This window comes from Punica granatum, chromosome 8 (assembly GCF_007655135.1).
Source record: "Punica granatum isolate Tunisia-2019 chromosome 8, ASM765513v2, whole genome shotgun sequence".
NCBI lineage: Eukaryota > Viridiplantae > Streptophyta > Magnoliopsida > Myrtales > Lythraceae > Punica > Punica granatum.
In genome coordinates, this window is record NC_045134.1 from 22,751,176 (window position 1) to 22,771,361 (window position 20,186).

The following is a 20,186-nucleotide window of genomic DNA, read 5'->3' on the forward strand; positions in this document are numbered from 1 at the left end:
TGACCTTAGAGAGAGAGAGAGAGAGGAAGAAGAGGAGAGAGAAAGCTTAGAACCTGCAAACGCCATTAGCTGTCAAACCGCCATTAGCTGAGATTCTCTCTTTCTCTCTCTTAGTCTTCAATCTCTCTCTTCACAGGTCGTACGACAGAGACCGTGAAGTGACTAGTGAATGGGTGGCATCGTAAGATTGTTTCTATGTGGTGTATTATTATTATTATTATATTGGAAATTTTCATTTATCATTATTTTTAATTTGTGTTTGTATATGTAGTGAGGTTTCGAGAAATTGTTACATCAACTTAGACCCGAGCCAGCTGTTAGCTAACTCGCAAACTAAGCTTGTATTTAAATTTTGAGTTGGGATTCAACTCAACTAATAATGTATGGGAATATATATATATATATATAAATGTGAAGGTAAATTGAGAATTTATTATTTAAAATTATCTATAAAGATAGTTAAAAAAAGAATGAGTGAAAAATTCTCATTAAATATACAAAAGACAAAATAATTATAATTATAGTATTAAATTTGAGAAAAAATAGAATTAAGTTGAATAAAATAAAGTTGAAATATAGTAAAATTTTGATTAAAAAACCAACTAAAGCCAAATATTCAGTGAGTGGCCTATCTCATATACGAGATTATCATTATCGGTTGTGAAAAAAGGACTAGCATGTACCATTGACCCTTACCAAAGCCGATTTTTAAGGGTTAGAGAAATATCGTTTACATGAAATCAGTTAAAATCTAAGATGCGTAGTAAGAGCATCTTATCATTGATTGTGCCCGAGAAAAAAAGAAAGTATCATCGATTATGAAGAAGGAATAGTCCTGGCCAATAAAAAAAATAAAGGTAGGAAGGAATAGTCAATATTGATTAAGGACAGTCGTTGTTCTAATTAATTTCGACTAACTCAAAATGATGAGACACTTCATTTTTTATTATAAAGATGCCTACGACTTAATATAAAAGTAGCGAAAACGTAAAAAGGTATAGAATTCTCGCTAACAAAAGATTTAATCCATGACATTATAGTTCAGAGTGGCGATTTATGGTACAGCATCAGGTCCGTAGCTTCATGTGATAATTTATCGGACACACGAAGTAAACTTGACTTTTACAAAACTAAGTGATAATTAATAGTTGAGAAATAAATATTAATTTATTTTATGAATTATAATGTACCCAAAAAATAATTATTTATTATAAATTACAAAAGATGGGGGTTGGGGTGGCGACTGGCTATAGCCGGTGAGAGCAATGATTGTTACCTTCTGCACCCAGTGACACATCAATATGTTCAGTCCAATCATAGGATTATTAGTCTGTTCCACTCCTTTACACATGGCAACAACCCTTATTTTAGCAAAATGAAATGACGTAGGTAGCATCTACCTAGCAATGACATCGTGTGTAACATTTCGTATTTTTAGTTTAAAAATATTTCGTTTAAATATTTAGGTTGTATTTGGTTGTAGAGTTAAGTTAATTTAAATTTTGGTTTTAAGTGATTTATAATGATTGTGTTGTTGAATTATGAGAAAAAATGTAAAAAAAAAATAATAAATAGTTGAGAGAAAGTAATAATTATGTTGTTGAATTGTGAAAAAAGTAATAAATACTTGAGAGAATTTAATATTAAAAATTAAATTAAATAGTTAAAAAAAAGAAAAATAATAATTGTAATATTGAATTGAAGATAAGTAGAGTTAAAGTTGAGTAGAGTGGAGTAGAATTAAAAAAAATTATTTGCCAAACAGGCCCTTAGTATTTTCGATAATCAATGATTAGTATAAGTATTATTTATTTCTACTTTAAATTTAAATATCTAGTTTACAGTCGAAGTATGTAATATTTTGAATAATCCATAAAAATAGTAACACTACTAAATACTTAAATTGAAATATTAAACATTTAAACTAAAGTATCAAGTATGTCGCATGTTAGAATTTTCCGATGTATGTATATTAAGTATTTCAGAGGAAAAAAAATACATGGGTATCTCTGGATTGATAATGAGTCAACATTAAGACCCTTATATGCCTTGAACTTATACTCAATGCAGTCAATATAAGTTCCCCAACACATTTTCGGTTTTCCTGAGAGACGACAATTGAAAAAAAATATTGTTTCAATTTTTTTTATAGCTATTGCAGCCATCGAAGCCGCTACTGGGTTAGCTATTGTTTCGTCAATTCATCGTAACAAAAAATAACTCGTATCAATTGATCGAATTTATTGAAAAATGAATATAGATTTCGAAGTATCTTCAGCTCCCATTGGATACATGCTAAAACTGCCTTTTTCTTTCCCCCTCTTAATGGTGATTACAAAATGCCCCCCTGAATTTTTACACTATAAACTGCTAATAAATTTCACACTGATTACATAATTCGCTAATTGCGCCACACATCCTAGTCCAAAATTGATCATATTCTATCGATTTTCATGTTTCTCTTTTCCAATAGCTCAATATCTTGCGACAACGTGCTTTAATATCATCAAATATCGAAATAAAAGGCGGCGGTGGTTTTATTTGTACACTACAGTAAATAGCTCATATTTACTACTGGCCAAAAACGAGGGAAAATCGTGGGAAACTCACCGTTTACCATGCCTTGGTAATCGGAAAACGGCCTTGATACTCTTTTCCGACGTCCTGGTCGTGGGAAGATATCACTGGAAATTTTGACAATTAATACTACTATTTTTCGAATATTTATATTATTTTAATTACATTTATTTATTAAAATTTTATAATCATCAATAATAAAATTAAAATACTTGGATAAATTATGATAAATACATATTTCCATTTAAAATTCAAAATCGATCACTAAATAAAATGCTACAAATATCATACATGTAGTCCAACAACTTAGATATGTCAAAATTAACATAACCGAAACTATTTAAGATAGTACAAAATCTCACTCCGAATCATGATCAAAGTCGCCGTGCCCCTGCCCATGGCGCACATCCGCGTTCTCATAATCATTGTCACTGGAGGTTGGCATCACGGGACGGTAAACATCATCACCTATTGGACTCTCGTTGCTCATTCCTCCGAATGGAAATGGAGGCTGAAGGGAATTAGTCGGGAATGTAGGTCGAGGCTGGAATGGTGGAACGATCGAAATAGAAGGAAATTGAGGCCGAGGCGGAGCTGCTCCGTGATTCATCATTATCTGTAGCATGTTTTGTTGCGCTGGTGGCAGTATTTGAAGCAATTTTTATAAACCCTCTTATAAAATTAAAGTTATTTGACATATACAATTAAATTAACCTCATTATTAACTGAGGCTTTGTTATAAATGAAAGATGAATAATTGATTTTAAGCAATTATTAAAATATTTTTTCCTTTTTAATTGTGCTTATGGACATTTGTAACTTTTGACCATATTAATCTCTCATATAGAAGAGAGATGATCAGAGAATTAGAAAGAACAGAAAAGCGCATAGTCGTAAGAAGAAGTTGTAAGCGAGCCTTGACCCCGATCAGGCTGGCCCAGATTGCTAGTATCCGACCCGACCCAAAGTGCCAGGACCCGATCTCGGCTGAACCGACCCGAGTAATCTGACATATCTCCCCGACCTGTCAGACCCGACTTCCACGACCTGACCTGCGGCGCAACAGCGCTGTACTCCTTGACTATATGACCCGGTTAAACTCTGTCCCCTCTTAGACGACAGCTTCTTCTTGCGGACTACCGCCTTGCCCATGCGACTGAATCTCCACCCTCCACTACAAAGGATTGTACTCCTAGCCAGTCGATTATACCAATTGCCAGCAAATCCGACCTTTTGTGGCCTCCCCTTTTTTGTTGGTATTTGCAAGTTTCAGACTTCTCGACGGCATTCACTGGTTTGAACCGATCGAGGAAGTTAGGTACTCTGATTTGATGGTCTGGCTAGTTTTAGATTAGTTAGGTTGTTAGTGGTTTGAACCGATCATATGAATCTAGCTTAATTGATTTGAATGTCTATGAATTGGCCATTTAGAATTTGGTTGATTGTATTAGTCTAGACGTATGATTTGTGAAAGATTTCAGTGCCGAATATCGGTTGAAGACTCCTATTGGCTTTGCTTCTTCATGTAGCAATATCTGTATGAATTGCGCTATGCTCCGCTTCTCAATCTTTACCAGGGTCCATATAGAGTATAGTTGCAAGAGGTTAAGAACGAACTACAGCAATATGATTGATCTCTACAATTGTATTATGATCATTTGATGTGCTTCAATCACTTCTAACTTCCTTTGTAGTGATTTAGGCGAATTTACTGTCTTTCTAAGCTCTGTAATGTATCATATTGGACTTTTTTTTTTCTTTGTATTCGTTTTTATCATCAATGAACATTCATTGATTATCGGAAAAAAGAAAAAAGAAAAAAAGAGGAAGAATATATGCTTCGTGTAACTTTTATTTGGAAGGAGGCTACTTTCTCCTTTACTTGCCACATACATTCATTAATGAGTTGCACATGAATTTGGATACATAGCCAGCTAGCCTCATTTATCTTTGAAAGCACAGTTGCCCAAAAAGAAATTAAATATATATATATACACACACACATATATATCATGCATGGTCCCACTACGGCTTAATTAGCCCATCACTAATTTTTTGTCTTCGATAAGACGACAAATTGTATTAAGTCTATTAATAGAAATTAGTCTAGTGGGTGAACCTGACGGTCTATCACTAACTAATTGATTATAAGCAGACGAGGAACAACCACCAGCTCGGGCTTTTCCGGTAACTATCCAAATATGCGCATAGTTCATCAGTCCTTTTCGATAAATTCATTACTCGGTAGACTATAATCCATCTGCAAAAATATTTCAACATCAGATGATTGCAGAAAGTTATGATGTAAGATATAATCCCATAAACAACTTTACATAATGTACATTACAAAGTTCGACTCCGGGCATCCGCCCGTGCTGTTGAGGATAGATGGATGGATAGGATCAGGAGTTCTGGCCGCGGATGCTCTAAGTTCGCTTTTAGAGATTCAAACGTATATATACTTCTCCTTATAAGATTAATGTTACTTAATTAACAGTTTATTGGGACACGATATAAACAATTTTGTTTTACAAGCATTCCAATCTAAGTTGTATATATTATATTTATATCTGTGTGTGTATATATATATACACACACATATATGGATATGTATCACTCTTGGCTTCCTTTTTATAGTGCTGGCTAAACAAAAAAAAGAAGCATAAAATCTTTCCTTTCTTTCTTGCTTTCACAAAAGGAAGGAAAGTGTCCCTCCAAATTCCTTTCTTGTTGGGCAATGAAAAGGGCCGAAAAAAACTTGACAAAGCTTGTTGTCCTTCATGTCATTGGCCATCTCAGAACAATACCGGTCGAATGGAGAACGGAGGTTTAGTACAATGGCCTTCATCATCACTCGAATTTGAGAGATCACTTGTTCGATATTTATTTATAAGACTTTTCGTGCCCTTTTATTTCTCGGTTTCTGTATCTCCTTGTAAAAATGGGAAGAGAAGGATGGAATAATTTTACGATTCTGATTATATAAATTGAATAAAGAATTGTGCGGGGGGAAAAGAGTCCTATCTCTTTAAATGGCGCCCATATGCAAGAACACATGCAATGTCTCCTCTCACTCTCAGCTTCCTCTCTGAAAATGAAGTGTCCTTAAAAATGGGGGCAGAACCCCCCACAAAATGTTTATGTGATTCCTTATATCTTTACAAGGACAATATTGTACTTTTCTATACTCCTATCTAGGGTTTCCATAGGCTAATGGGATGTATTCTTGTTGGGTGCTGCCTTGCCTGCCTCATATTCTTCTTCTGTACCACTTTTAAATTTGGACCCAACTGTTCTTGCTTTGTTCTCATTCCACACTTCAATAATTGCCAATAATTCTCGTGACCCTATCCATGTTAAACATATACTCATTTTTTCAAGCTGCAGCCGGATTTCCGAGCCATATTCGAAGCTAGCTAGTATATGTATGCATAACGATCGAATGTGATATGTGCGCCGTGTATATGGTGGTTGGAAGTGCCGGCGCAACGTGGTCTAATTATTTCATAATTCCCCAAGATTATGGGCTAATGATGGTTTTATGCTGTTGGGTGATGAGGTTAATTGGATCGAGTATGGGAAAGGTCAGAAGGGAATAAAAGAATTTGAATGGGGGGTTTGACTTTTCCTTCTGATGAATGATGAGCAAGTGGCTTGGTTGTGTATTTATTTATACTTTGATTGTGGTTGGGTTGGTAGGGAGCTCTAGCTAGCTATGCTCTATGAATTTAATTAAATTAAGTCTAATTAAGGAATTCTCGAGGTAAAGATCTTGCTAATAATTCTTATAGGATCATTTTGGGAAGCCTAATACATAATTATTAGACTGAGTCCATTCGACTAGAAGAAAGATCGATAAAGTCGCAGAATATCTAAAAGAGAGAATGATCTATAGATGTTATAAAACTGATTAACTCGAAACTGTATTATTATTATTATTTTCAAGAAATTCTAACTGAGCGAGTATATACATTATGAGTTTCTTATGTTTTTACTAGGATGTCGTTGTTCGACTATTAATATATGAAATGCATCGTATATAGAAAAAAAAAAATTTGGCCCTTAAGCATCGAATATTGTTACATTTGGGATGTGAGTGGGAAAATTTTGTGACAAATTTACCAAATATCTCACATGATCAACAGTTTGTAAAAATCTTTCTACAGAAGCAAACAATCATCGGGATAAATGCAACCGGGATAATATTTATAGATAACGACGATTGTATCTTACTATTTCTGGGGTTTTGCTTCAATTAATTTAATGTAATTTAATTTAAACCTAGTTGATTAGTCGTAAAAGGAAATTGTGTGGATGTGGTAATTAATCAGGCCGGAGGGTGGGTTATTAATGATTGTTTCATCTAAGCAAGATCCTTAATTGGAGGGGCGGACAGTGATCAACATATATTAGTAGCGTTGAGGGCGGTTTGTGATTTAAAAAAGTGATTTGTACTAATTGCTAGGCCTCATCCTTAATTTGAGACACGTTTGTAACATCGGGAGCAGAGATTTGGTCAGATAATCCAAAAGGGATTATTATCCTCTTTATTGATTTTCACCGATGGATGTCCTTAACAATTAACCATCAATTTTCTTTCTGTGAAAAGGAAAAGGAAAAAACAAAGCATGATATTCGAGTTCTCCAATTGTGCTCGTGGGATAAAGTGGAAACCGAACCAATAATTCTTTTTCTTTATCATCAATCGAATTATTATTCGCAACCCAGAATTCTATTGTGTCATCAATCCAATCACCGTTCGCATTTTTTTCTTTTTCTTATCAATGAATATATCTTTTTACTTATATGACTTTTCGATTTTTTATCGACGTGATTATTTGCTAATCGAATTTATGACTAATGAAATATTCATATATCATTCTTCCTTTTTTTTTCTTCCCTTGAATTGAATATTACATTCTATTATAGATATCACGATAATACGGAATAAAAAAACAACAATAATAAAAATAAGAATCCATTTCATTGAGCAAAAGCTTGTGAAATCAATCAATGGTTACTAACTGCACAGGGATGATGAATGAGGATCGAACTGCAGCTTTTAGAAATGAAAAAAAAAAAATTGTTGGAGGAAATAATCAGATGAGAAACTTAAAAAAGAAAAATAAAAGGGTCGAAATTCTTTCCGGCAAATATAAAAAGACAAGTGACTCAGAGAAAAAGGAAATAATAATTAGGGCGATGAATAGCTTTATTGCTTGAAAATGGACAGCCATGCATGATCACTTTGAGCCATCAAACGCCAGAGGATGTGACGGGTAATGGGTGATTTCCAATAAATATCGAATCATTTTTACATTATAAGGGAGGTTCGAGAAATATATGTATAATAAAGCCAAAAAAATAAGGGAGAAAAAATTGCGCTTGAGACAATGTAACTCGAAAATCTTTCGATTCCATTGGGATGGTTGTGGATTTATATCTCGATCATTCCTTATAAATTGGAAAGTAATTTAATAATTGCGTAAAGTAGTATGGATGAGATAAACATAATTTATTCTCGGCTGGCCCCTTGGGAACCCCTTGGCTTCATGGAATCTTTCCTCATGCTCCCAGCATATTTCCAGGAATCCCATACCGATGGCGAATGAAATAATTCTACTTAAATTTGCTGTGCTTTGTGTGGATGAAATATTCGCGAAATGTTATATGGCTTGTACGAAAGCCCCGGTTTCCCGATGTTTGGTCGCGGAAAATTTTTTATTAACCGGAGCACATCGGTTATAATCTTCAGAAAGATGATTGGTATTATAATGCGTACACGGATTTTCCCTAGGTAGATGGGCCTTGAAAGCTCAACCTCGCCAGGGGCATTAGTATTACGAGGAAGAGTGCTGCCTTTTTCGCGGACCACCACCTCAAGCCACCAGTGTGGTCCACAACCACTGGTCACAGGTCAATTGCCGAAAACCGCTAAAATAGCCAGCCAACATCGTCGGAGATTGCAGAGGCAACCGGGGACCTTAGCTAGGGCAGCAGTCAGCAGCTCCTTCGGCCGTTCTGGCCACTCCGAGCGCCAGCCAGCATAGAGATATCCATTTTATATGTACCTTTTGGGCTAAAGCCCGATGCTAAATTTTGGGATGTTTGGGCCAATTTTTCTTTTTTCTCCTCTCATTGGGTAATGTAGGGTTCTTTGGCAGAAACGCATTTTATCTTTTTTTATTTTTTTTCTAAATAATTAGGTGATAATACCAATAGGAAATCATCAAATTGTCCATTGAGACACTCGCAAAAATTCAAAAATAGAGAGAAATTTTGGGATGATTTCCTTTCCCTTCCATATCTTTGATGTCCTCATCGGACTACATTTGGTATAACGGTTATGGAAGAACGCTTTGATCAAAATAAGATTTGAAAAAGTACTTTTTACGTTGGATGAATCATAATCTTTGATGTTCGAGCAAATAAAAAAGAAAAGAATCATAATGTTTGATGATCATATAATTCTGTAATGAAATGCTATGAGGATTAATTCGGTCAAGAAGAATTGTTTCAGGCCGAAGTATAGTCGGTATGATATGATATCCCCTCTCAACAACTAGAAGAGATAAAGAATGAATACTAAATCATCTATCTTTGCGAACTTTGTTCGGAGTCAGAAGTCGAGATGATCGGGATCATGAAATGATACGATCTTCCATTCATTGTCTGTCAGGCTTCGGATACTAAAAGTTCGACGATCAAAGAACTCCTTGATCTTCGAAAATTGGCTCCAAGACAGGATTCCACTGCCTGTGACTCCAATAGCAGCTCAACTGCTGCTGCTGCTGTCCCCCAAGCAGGCCATCACCTCCCTTCTTTCCATCCTTCCCGTCGGCTTCCACGACAACATCCCGAAAGACCTTGCTGCCCGTGTCAAGATCCCGCCCCCCCTTACGCGCCGATTCAATAACCGCCAGCTCGTCCTCAGTGGCCCTGCAGTCGATCCGGTTAAAAGGCACTGTTATATAAGCCTTTCCTGCCAGAAGCTCGTCATCAGCTCGAAGGGCAATGAATCGGCCAGTCCCACGAACCCTGTCAAGAGAGGAGACGAGGTGGCCGGGATACTCCAGCATGAGCTCGGCCACTCGCACCGGGACATCCAACCGCAGGAGGCTCCCGTGGGGATCGAGCAGCTTGGCGGACTGAGTGCTCGAGCTGCCGGAGCAGAGGCAAGAGCTGAAGTTTCCCATTTGATCAAAGTATTGAGACAGAGCAGTCCGAAATCAAAGAAAACCAATCCCGAGGTCGGTTAGAAAACTGATACGAGGAAGTTGTGTGTTGGTTGGAATGGGATGAAGGGGTATATATAACTTTTTTTGTGGATATTTATTTTTTAATGTTAATTTTAATTTTATAATTTTCTATTATAGTAGAGGCCAATGATCTTAGTATCATAAAATGGGAATTTTAATAACTAATAAATAGACACATTATCCCATTACGAGTATCAAATATAAAACTCCTTAATTACCGGATTAAAGCATGTATTTCTGCGTTACACCGTTTATTTTATAATTTTTGTTTGAAGGGAAGATGGTCAAAAGTAGGAATAGGGAAATATGTGTTGACGATAGACCAGAGAGGGAGTGAGGAGTGGGAGTGTATGGTTCGTGTGGAGGAGGAGCCAACAGAGAACAGACAGACAAAGCTGTGGCCAGTTTGTGCTTATGGGACAAAGGCAAAAGTGTTGAAAACGCGGATATGCATTTTGGGCTGTTCTTTCTTTCAATCAACCTTGTGTTTTAGCTTCGAATGTGAAAGCAACTTTGTTTTCTTTCTTATTCCCGGCATCGGCTCGATATCGTCCACGGATATTTCTCAAACTTATGGGTCGGGGTAGCCCGCAGTTTCGCTCGGTAACATGGAATGCGGTCAAAGGTTGACGAGGAAAGTCATACTGTATGCTCTCAACTGCAGGGTGATATATCAACCACTTTAGCAACGGATACAGACTATAGTTGGGGATTCTCTTTAACGCGGAAAGACCATTGAGATGACTTCTTTTGGTGATTGCAAGATAAGCAAATCATTAGACTTTAATAGGAATCACTTAAAGTCGATGTTCTAGCTTCACTCGTAATCGCTACGGAAAGACCATCGAGATGGCTTCTTTTGGTGATAGCAAGATAAGCAAATCATTGGACCTTAATAGGAATCACTTTATGTCGATGTTCTTGTTTCACTCGTAATCACAACTAAGTAAAGATAAATACTGGCTTTCAAAATCATTACCCTTGACAAGATTCTCCGATGAGGCGCAATTACATATGACTAGCAAACCGTTTGGGAAAACCTCGTAAATCTCTACCTCACGATAACATAATGAAGAAGTAGTAATATTACTACATAGTAATAATATTTAAGGGCATTCACTTGTACGATTATCACTTCAATCAACCATTTGCTACAATATAGTTGGAACATCCTATACATTAGATCCGTAGGATGAGCAGGATCGAATCAAAGAAGTGCGCATCGTGTTCTTGGGGTCCAATATCAACCTGATACCTGTACGCATTGTTTATGAACTAATGAATTCCTGATAAAGCATGCAATAATTTCTCGAACCAGAGGCTTATGCGAGAATATATGATCATTGTATCATTGTTGAGCTGACCAGAATGGTCAAACAAAACAATGTAACTTACGATGTAGCCAAAGGGTAAGTGACTAATTAGGGAATCAACAAATTAGGAGATCCCAAATGACATATGCAACAAAACAACCATTGATTGGACCTTCCCAATGGGACAGCACCAATTGACGCGTGCTTAAGATATTTGTTCACATACTGTGACTTCCACATCGAATAAGCACATAACAAGGGGAATAGGGCTATTATAGAGGTGGGATAATTACCCTCGGGCTGTCCATTCAACCCCGAAATCCAACTGGAATAAAAAGATTCGACTCTCTTTCTATCGATTTTATTCAGTTCGGTTCAGTTCAAGGTTCGCCCGAACCCTTAGCTTCGCTCCTAAATCTTAGATGACCCGTAACTCCTAAGCTTCATTTTTGGTGTAACTTAGCACCTTAGCTTCAGTTCAGCATAACTTAGCACCGAAGAAACTATTTTCCTTCCATCTGATACTCTACCCGGATAAATCATGAAGTCAAAATCAAAGCCATAAAGTACCATTAGATCTGTTTGTACATTATCGAACTATTGTCATCTTTAAATGGCCAACCTGACCTCAATTTAAGGCCTTCTCGGTGGTTTGATCATCCGATCAAGACGAGGTCAATTATCCTTATTCAGCGCATCCTTGAGCAGGCCCTCCAGCCTTAAGGAGCTTCAGAAGGTAAAATCCAATGCCGATGGCTTCTCGTTGGAACTGATGGTGTAAATGCAATAAATATAGGTAGATCAAAGGTACCTCATCGATGTTTCATAGACATGGAAAATGGTAGCAAGGGCTCAACCCTTGAGAATTGTTGGGTCTATATTGTGATTTTTGAAGGCATTATATTTACCAAATGAAACAAAGCAACAAAACGCAACCCTTGAGAAAACTACAGTACCACTCCATAGAACAACTGATTGCCACAAGTAAATTACACAGAAAATCCCACCTTCCAAACACAACATCAGAAACACGATACAGCATCATCATCAGAGCTTTTATCTAAATCTAAGAGCATAATCAAACGGGACGATGCAACATACTGTTGGAGCAGAGCTAACCAAGGGAGATAATGGTACATACATTTACCCTACTTGATGTACTGAGAGAGCCACTTGAAGCCCTCCCCATAACCCATCTTCCGGACAATGCTGCACATGAAGACCTCGAGGGGCCGGACATTCGTGTCAGAGAGCACAACGTTCCCCTTTCCAGTGGTGAAGTTGGTGAGGCCCAGGTGGTACCTGAGCTCGTCCTCGGATGCAGCATAGGGTAAGTCAATCTTATTGCCGAGGATGAGGAACGGGACATTCACGAGTGCATCATCAGAGAGGAGGGCGTCGAGCTCCTTCTTTGACTCAGCGAATCTCTCCTTGTCATAGGCATCCACGAGGTAAACCACAGCATCCACCTGTAGTGCATCAAGTGACAATACAAAAGATCATAATGCAGAAGCTCTATTAACAGAGTAGCAACACAAAGTTGGACACCTCATAATGCACGTGATTACAGAGAACCACGAACTTAAGGTCTTTAGGCACATAATACATTTGCGAAATATCAGGTCTAGGATTTGAAAACAAGTTCCATGTTTCAACAAGAGAAACAGTTTTTGGAGAAGCATTCTGAAACATAATCCTTATTTTCCATAATGAATTTACCACATAAGGGTGTGATAGTAAAACATTTTCATGCTACAAGTACTCTTGCTGTGGTACTAATCTCAAATAAAATATGTACCTAGATACATATATAAGTACATGCAGTATGCGTATATGTATATATATACAAAGGGGGATAAGTTTAGCAAAGTTAGTAGCAGGTGGCTATTAAACACCAGAAATATGAAGAACAAATTTATCAAGAGACTCGTCATCAAACATATAAGCCACAGGCTTCGAACCACAACTTGCAAATCTCAGGTGAAAGATGCTAAAAGGCCAAATAAGAATATACAAGCATAGGCAGACTTGGTTAAACACAACATTTCTAAGAAGCAATACATAAACTAGTAGTGAGCTGGTTTACTTAGAAATTATTTTTTATAAGTGTCGCAACACTAGAGCATTGTAAATGTTTATATGAAGAAGTGAGGACACGAACATAGATTGCACCAGGCACTCAGCCTAGTTAGCAGTGCAATTATAGCCTCATGGTCTGTATTTAAGCTCTGGATAATTAAGATGTCTATTATACGATAAGAAAGGCTAAGGTTCTAGAGGCAAAATGGACATTATTCCAACAAAACTGCAAAAACCAGTTCGGCAGAAGTAACACAGTGATTTCGTTTCTTTCCTATAAGATGTCAATGCAGCAAGCAGAAGTGCATCTAGATTATAATTAATTTAAAATTTTATATAAAAGATTTCAAATGGATTTCAGTGGTGATGGAAGCAACAAGAGGGGAATTGAGGAAGAGAAAGGGAGGGGAAAGGAACCTCCTTCATTTGGAAGAGTTCATTATTATTGATGGAGGCAAATGAAGAGAGAGAACCCTCTCCCTATTTCTCCATTGTGAAGGAATACTCGGTCATCCAAAACAGGAGGATCTGGAGGTGAAGGAAATGGAAGAGATCATCCACCCAACTTCAAATATTTCCCTTTTCATTCCTCCATTACCATCCATACCCATCAACTTCTGCACCAAGAATTCCAAAAAAGGCTGACCCTTCCCATCACTTTCCACTTCTCTCCTTCCCTTCCCCTAACTATGGAGCTTCCAAACAAACTGCAAGTCTATCAAGGTTGCATCAGGTCTGTGTTATGAAGACGAGAACAGGATTGGTAATACCATAGTCAACACAACCCATCAATAACAAAAGCTGTGACAACCAAAAAGATTCGTCCATGCACATCACAGATTGCATTGGCATATCTAACTAATGCGAGGAGCAAATATCATCAGATCTTTTCTTATACAGCGTAAGATCGAGACTTCAAAGTGGATTGTACCTTGGCATAATAATCTTTCCACACCCTGCGAGCAATCTGATGACCACCCAAATCAAAGGCCTTGAATTTGATTTTTCCAATACTCAGCTCCTCTGATGTGGGGTATTGAGTAGGCTGATGCTGGACCAGTCTCTGAAATGAAGCCCCAAAATCAGGTTCAGCAGTTACAGAAAGCCTATATCGACCATATCCGCATACATCATCACATAACATCACTTGAATTTTCAACATCCAACTTCATGGATCAATGTGGAGATCATCACGCACATAAACGTATTTACATAACTACAAAATTACAAGCAATTTAGACAGTAAATTAGCAAAGAAAAGCCCATGGCCTTGCCAAGCTAAATTTCTGTAAGATCATCATTCAACTCATGACAAGTATCCCCATGTAACGAAAACCAACAAGAACTGTAATTATAAGCTCAGATTTTGTTTCCTTATCAATGTTCTTCACCAACCCAACAACCCAAGCTACGCAAGAACAAATTCCATAACCATCATGCTCTCCCAAAATCATTATTCTAAAGAATTTTTAGGAATTTGTTATCTTGCAGAATACAAAGGAGCAAGTACCAATTTTTGCTTTCGAAAAGCCCAGAAGAACAAGAAAGAAATACAAAAGCATAAGTTCTGCTAATCGAGCTAATCAACCCTGCCAATATCGAGAGTAATACAAAAGTCAGCTCACAGCAATCGTTAAAGGTATCAGCAAAGCAAACGGACCACAACCCTTAGCGAGCTCACATTCAAAAACCTCTGATTGGCACTTCGTTCCATTTGAAAACCTCCCACAAAGATGAACTAGCCAATCACGAACCAGAAACCTAGGAAAGAATTGCCAATCCGTCCATCGCAATTCACCAAAAAGATCAACAGCGAGGGCAGATGAACGAACCTCATCCTTGAGCATGTGGAGCAGGGTGGTCTTCCCGGCGTTATCGAGGCCCAAGAACAGGATCTTGGCCTCCTTCTGCCAGAGGCCAAGGGAGGCGAGGATTCCATAGAACCAGTCCAGGAAAAACATGGCGCCGCTCCAAGCTGCTGCTGCTGCTTCTCCTTCTTTTCCTTTCCTCTCCGCTGCTAGGGATTAGTTCGTCGGCGGAATCGGGAGTCCGAGCTCGGGAAGAGTGAGTGAGTGGGTGACTGAGATGATCAGATCGACTTTAGGTTGAAGACGCCATGGATGATGGCCGCTGATAGCCCAAACTCGCAGCGATGGAATGGAATCTCTCTTCGAGAAAGAGAGAGAGAGAAGAATTTAATGGTGAGAGGAAATATTGGGTGAGAGGACCATTTAAAAACCGGTGGCGTTTTCCATTGTGTGGGGAAGGGATCTTTGTTTCCACGTGGAAGGCCTTTTTGGTATTATATTACCGTTTCAGGGGCAAACTCGACAAGATAAAAGTTTCTATTTTTTTTTTTGAAAAAACTAGCAAAATAGTTATTGAAAAATTTTAAAACTAACAAAATACTACCTGGAAGAACTTTTCAAACAAAACGATCATTTAAATATCAAAATCCATAACATTTTACTATCACCGTCAAAATTCCGTTAATGCCATTACGAAAAAATGACATAAACGCTTATGTGGCATCTAATGGACAAACGGTTCCGATTAACGTGGCACTTGCTCGAAAGCGACGTCGTTTGTTCTCATTCAAAAACCGACTATTTAAAAAAAAAAAAAGGTTACCTGCTCAAAACGACACCGTCCTCGCCCCACTCCCCTCCCCCAACCGAACGACGACGTCGTTCCTCTCCCCTGCCCCCACCGAACAACGTTGTCACCATCATCCCTTCCCTCCTCCATTTGCAATCAAAATTACGGCAAGAAATCAAAATTATGGATTTCTCCAAAGCCTCTCTCGGCAAAGATGGCCCAATTTCTCTTCTTTCTTTTTGGTTTCTTTATTTTTTGAAGAAGTGAAAAGGACAGAGACACTTCCCAACCGGAAAGCAAAGTTCCCACCAATGGACAGAGACACTGAGCAACCAGAAAGCGAGCTCTAATCAAGCCAAATGGAGTAAAGGTTGACTAACCTCGAAGAAGACAAACCAGATCGTCGTTTGATCTTGTCGATTTCAGTACAAGTGAGTAAACGACGGTGCCCTATCAGAGCCTCTCTAACCCACAATTGTGAAGAATAGGGTCGGGAAATCCATAATTTTGATTTCTTGCCCTAATTTTGATTGCATATGGGGGAGGAAGGAGATGATGGTGACGACGTCGTTCGGTGGGAGCAGGGGAGAGGAACAACATCGTCGTTCGGTTAGGGGAGGGGAGTAGGACGAGGACGGCGTCGTTTTGGGTAGGTAATCTTTTTATTTTTTCTTTTTTTTTTTTTTCTATAAACGGTCAGTTTTTGAATGAGAACAAACGATGTCGCTCTTGAGCAAGTGCCACGTTAATCGGAGTCGTTTGTCCACTAAATGCCACATAAGCGTCCATGTCATTTTTCCGTAACGGCACTAACGAAATTTTGACGGTGGTAGCAAAACGTTATAGATTCTGATCTTTGAATGATCGTTTTGTTCAAAAAATTCTTTCAGTTAGTAATTTGTTAATTTTAAAATCTTTCAATGACCATTTTGCTAGTTCTCTCAAAGTTCTATTTAGAAATCGAGATCTGGCCAAGCCCACAGAATCTAAATAAAATATAATACAATTTGTTTTCTTTTTTAGTAAACAAATCTAATTTTTTTAAAAGAAAATATCATTTATATATCTATAAAATATTATCTAATCTATAATTTCAGAATATTTTGTTGCTAATTTTATAATAGAGTAAATTACACTGGTGGTCTAAAAGGTTTCATAAATGTTTCATGTTGATCCAAAAAGTTTTTTTTGCTACTTGACGGTACAAAATATTTCAAAACCGTTAATTCATGATTGACACCGTTAAAAAATGCTGATGTGGCAAGAAACTTTTTAAAATTCCAAAACGACCTAAATTTTTTGAAGTTTTTCAATTTTGCCCCAACCCTCTCTCTCTCTTCACTGTTCATCGTCTTCCTCCTATCCGTCCACTGTTCATCATCTTCCCGAGTCAAAGGAGACTCCTTGGGCAAGGACAGCTCGATCACTGAAGCCTCCGATTTCCCAGTGGATCTGGACCGTTTGGGGAAAAGCCGAGTTTTTCCGGCCTTAGCGTTCCGACGATTTTTCGATTCAACGAAGCACGACTTCTGCCCTACTTTTTTTCTCACGGTTTCTTCCAGAGGGCGAGTCCTCTGGAGGTCCTGACCAGAGGTGGCCGGCTCCAAAGTCAATCAGAATCGTAACTCGAATTCACATCGAGACCCCCAATTCCATAAACCCTAAATCGAAAACAGAGCAAATTCGATCAATCCCACCTGAGCAAATTCTACCCAATTCCCCAGCAAGAGGCAACACCCACCAATGAAACCCCCATTTCGCTTCTTCGGTTCCTCGCTCCTAACCCTAATTGTCGAAACTACAGTGTTGGGGGTTCGGGGTTTCATTCCATTAAGCATGCAGTTCTCTTATTGCTCAATTGCTTGATTGATTACTTGTCTGAGAACCTCCGGTAGCTCTCTTGTATGTTTTTCGGGTAGTTCGAGTGGTTAATTATATGTGCAATAAGTTTCTAAGTCATCTATTAAGATTATTACGGTTGTGTTATTGCTTCCCTTTTTAGCTTCACATTCCTCCGAAAGCGCAGCCTTGGACTTCAGATTGACGGAGCAGCGCTGGGAATTGGATTTCGAGCTCGGAACCAGGCTAGGGTTCAAGTTGGTAGAGCTCCGAGCTTGAATAGTGGAGGGGTAGGAGGAAGACGATGAACAGTGGAGGGAGAGAGAGGGTTGGGGCAAAATTGAAAAAATTCAAACAATTTAGGTCGTTTTGAAATTTTAAAAAGTTTCAAGTTTTAATTAAAATTTAAAAATATTTTTTATTAAAAATTTTCTTGCCACATTAGCATTTTCTAACGGCGTTAATAATGAATTAACGGTTTGTACTACAAAGAAATGATTTTGAAACATTTTGTACCGTCAAGTAGAAAAAAAAACTTTTTGGACCAACATGAAATATTTATGAAACCTTTTAGACCACCAGTGCAATTTACCCTTTTATAATCGAAAATAACTTAAATTTTTTAAAACTCAAAAAAATTTATAAAATTTCATTTAGAAACAGAGCATTCGATGCTATATAATCGGACCTACATCGTACATTGCTTTCATATATATGGATAGATATAGATGTATTATATATTTATTTTGATGTTAATATTTATGTAATGAAATATTAATTTTTATTTTAAAAATTTCAAGATTATTAAATAATATCTATAAAAAAAATAAAAACCTAGAAAATTTCATTCAGTAAATTTATATTGCATTCAATTGGAAAACACCATAATATCCAAAAGATTTTATGATATTTTCGGTCTTTTTAAATGGAATATTATAACTGAAAATAATTTGAGAATATTTTGTTACTAATTACATATATATATATATGTATGTAAAGTGGGCCAGCATGCTGCTTTATGTCGGACACGCTCACCGAAAGGTTTTTTGTCCGTTTTAGGACCACTGGAGTAGTGGTTGGACGCTTCCGGAGATTGCGCTGAGTGGGGCATAGCCTATGAGTCGAAAGGTCTTTTGTTCGGTTATGATCCACTTGATAAAGCAGTGGGCGAACTCTCTCGGGTATTGAGGCTAGCAATAAGATCAAGACTGCATGTAAGCAGCATTGGGTCCCATCCTAATCTCATCCTCGAACTTATGTAGCCACTGATCATGACGGGTGCTGAACCCTGGTTGTAATGACTTGTCGATGAGAGATATGTGAAGGAAAACCCTCTGGCATTTACCTGACAACTGGAGAATATGCTCTGGATATTTGCGCCAGTGCCATTCGTTTACCTAAATCCAAGCACGCCATTTGCTGATCTGTGTTATGATTTGACCTCCACTAGTCCAGTATCTTGCTTCCGGAGGTAGGATGACCTTGGAATCTACTGGAGAGATGAAGATGTAATGAATCGCAGGCTGAACCTGTATTGGTGAGATCCACTCGGGAGGAGAGGACTCAATATGGATGGAAAGGCTAGCAGAACGCCTCAATGCTTTGGTGATCAGAGTCCAAGCATTGTTCCCAAAAAGGGATTGGATCTCTGGTCTGTGTGCATCTTCTGGTGTGAGGATCATTGATTTGAGAATCTCATATTTCAGAAGATCGCAGAATTCAAAATGGTGTTTGTTAAAATGGTTTTTTAAAGGAAAAACATAAAAACTTATTTTGGGTATTGAGAATTTCAGAATATGCCTACAACCATCCATCATTAAGATATCAGCTCTTTCGTAAGCTTCATCTTCATTATGTAGGTCGCAGGGTTTTTGAAAACGGTTTTTTCTTTCCCAATTCCAGAACCATCCGTTAGTCCCTTTTGGTGTGGAAGCACAGAACTGGAGGATCCTGATAAAAAAGAAAATTATGTTTGAAGAATAATCCTGGAGGCTTATCTCTGAGATTTTTGAGACAATGTCATCAGGAAGTTTTGACAAGAACACGATTTCTCCTGCTTGTGGGAAAATGCCACTAAAAGTAACCTCAATGGGTTTTTTGGAAAATAATTTTTCAGTCACACTTTTTGAGGGATCATGTGACCGAATTATCGGTGGAAAAGATGACTCCAAATCCTGCCTGAATTTTATGTTTTCTTTTTCTAGAGCGTCTTTTTTCATGAGGCAGGATTCATGAATCTCTAAGACTTCTATTCTTTTAGAAACGAGGTTTTCAATTTCTTTTTTAAAACACTCATTTTCTTTTTTCAGAATATCTCTCCTTTTTTTACTCTTTTTGTTTTTTTTAATCAGAGCATTATTTTCTTTCTGCATTTTCTGCAAAGTGCTCTGTGAATTTTTCAAACTCGACTAACCTGTTTTGTAGGAAAACTCGAGTGTGAGCTTTTTGGAGGGATAGCTTATGCTGCAGCGAATCGATTTTGGCGCAAAGTTCCTGCTGCAAAGATACTCTGCTGTTGCAT

General features: G+C 37.7%; 2 protein-coding genes across 2 annotated transcripts; both read right to left on the reverse strand.

Annotated features, from left to right (window-relative positions):
* Nucleotides 1–9,281: 9,281 nt before the first annotated feature.
* LOC116188858 lies at nt 9,282–9,773 on the reverse strand. The gene has a single exon (XM_031518318.1). The coding sequence runs from the start codon at nt 9,771–9,773 to the stop codon at nt 9,282–9,284; it is 492 nt and encodes a 163-aa protein (XP_031374178.1).
* A 2,215-nt stretch (nt 9,774–11,988) lies between these two features.
* Nucleotides 11,989–15,495, reverse strand: LOC116188377 (GTP-binding protein SAR1A-like). Its single transcript, XM_031517686.1, has 3 exons — nt 15,061–15,495; nt 14,160–14,291; nt 11,989–12,618 (listed from the first exon to the last, which is right to left on the reverse strand). Exons 1-3 carry the CDS (start codon nt 15,187–15,189, stop codon nt 12,298–12,300), a joined length of 582 nt encoding a protein of 193 aa, XP_031373546.1. The 5' UTR covers nt 15,190–15,495; the 3' UTR covers nt 11,989–12,297.
* Between the last annotated feature and the right edge of the window lie 4,691 nt (nt 15,496–20,186).

Excerpts from the sequence above, each read along its gene's own strand:
- LOC116188377 (XM_031517686.1), bottom strand. The coding sequence starts at position 15,189 with ATGTTTTTCCTGGACTGGTTCTATGGAATCCTCGCCTCCCTTGGCCTC. Across the intron at positions 14,292-15,060 it reads TCCACATGCTCAAGGATGAG|AGACTGGTCCAGCATCAGCC; the intron begins GTTCGTTCATCT and ends GCTTCATTTCAG. Across the intron at positions 12,619-14,159 it reads GGAAAGATTATTATGCCAAG|GTGGATGCTGTGGTTTACCT; the intron begins GTACAATCCACT and ends GATGCACTACAG.
- LOC116188858 (XM_031518318.1), bottom strand. The coding sequence starts at position 9,773 with ATGGGAAACTTCAGCTCTTGCCTCTGCTCCGGCAGCTCGAGCACTCAG.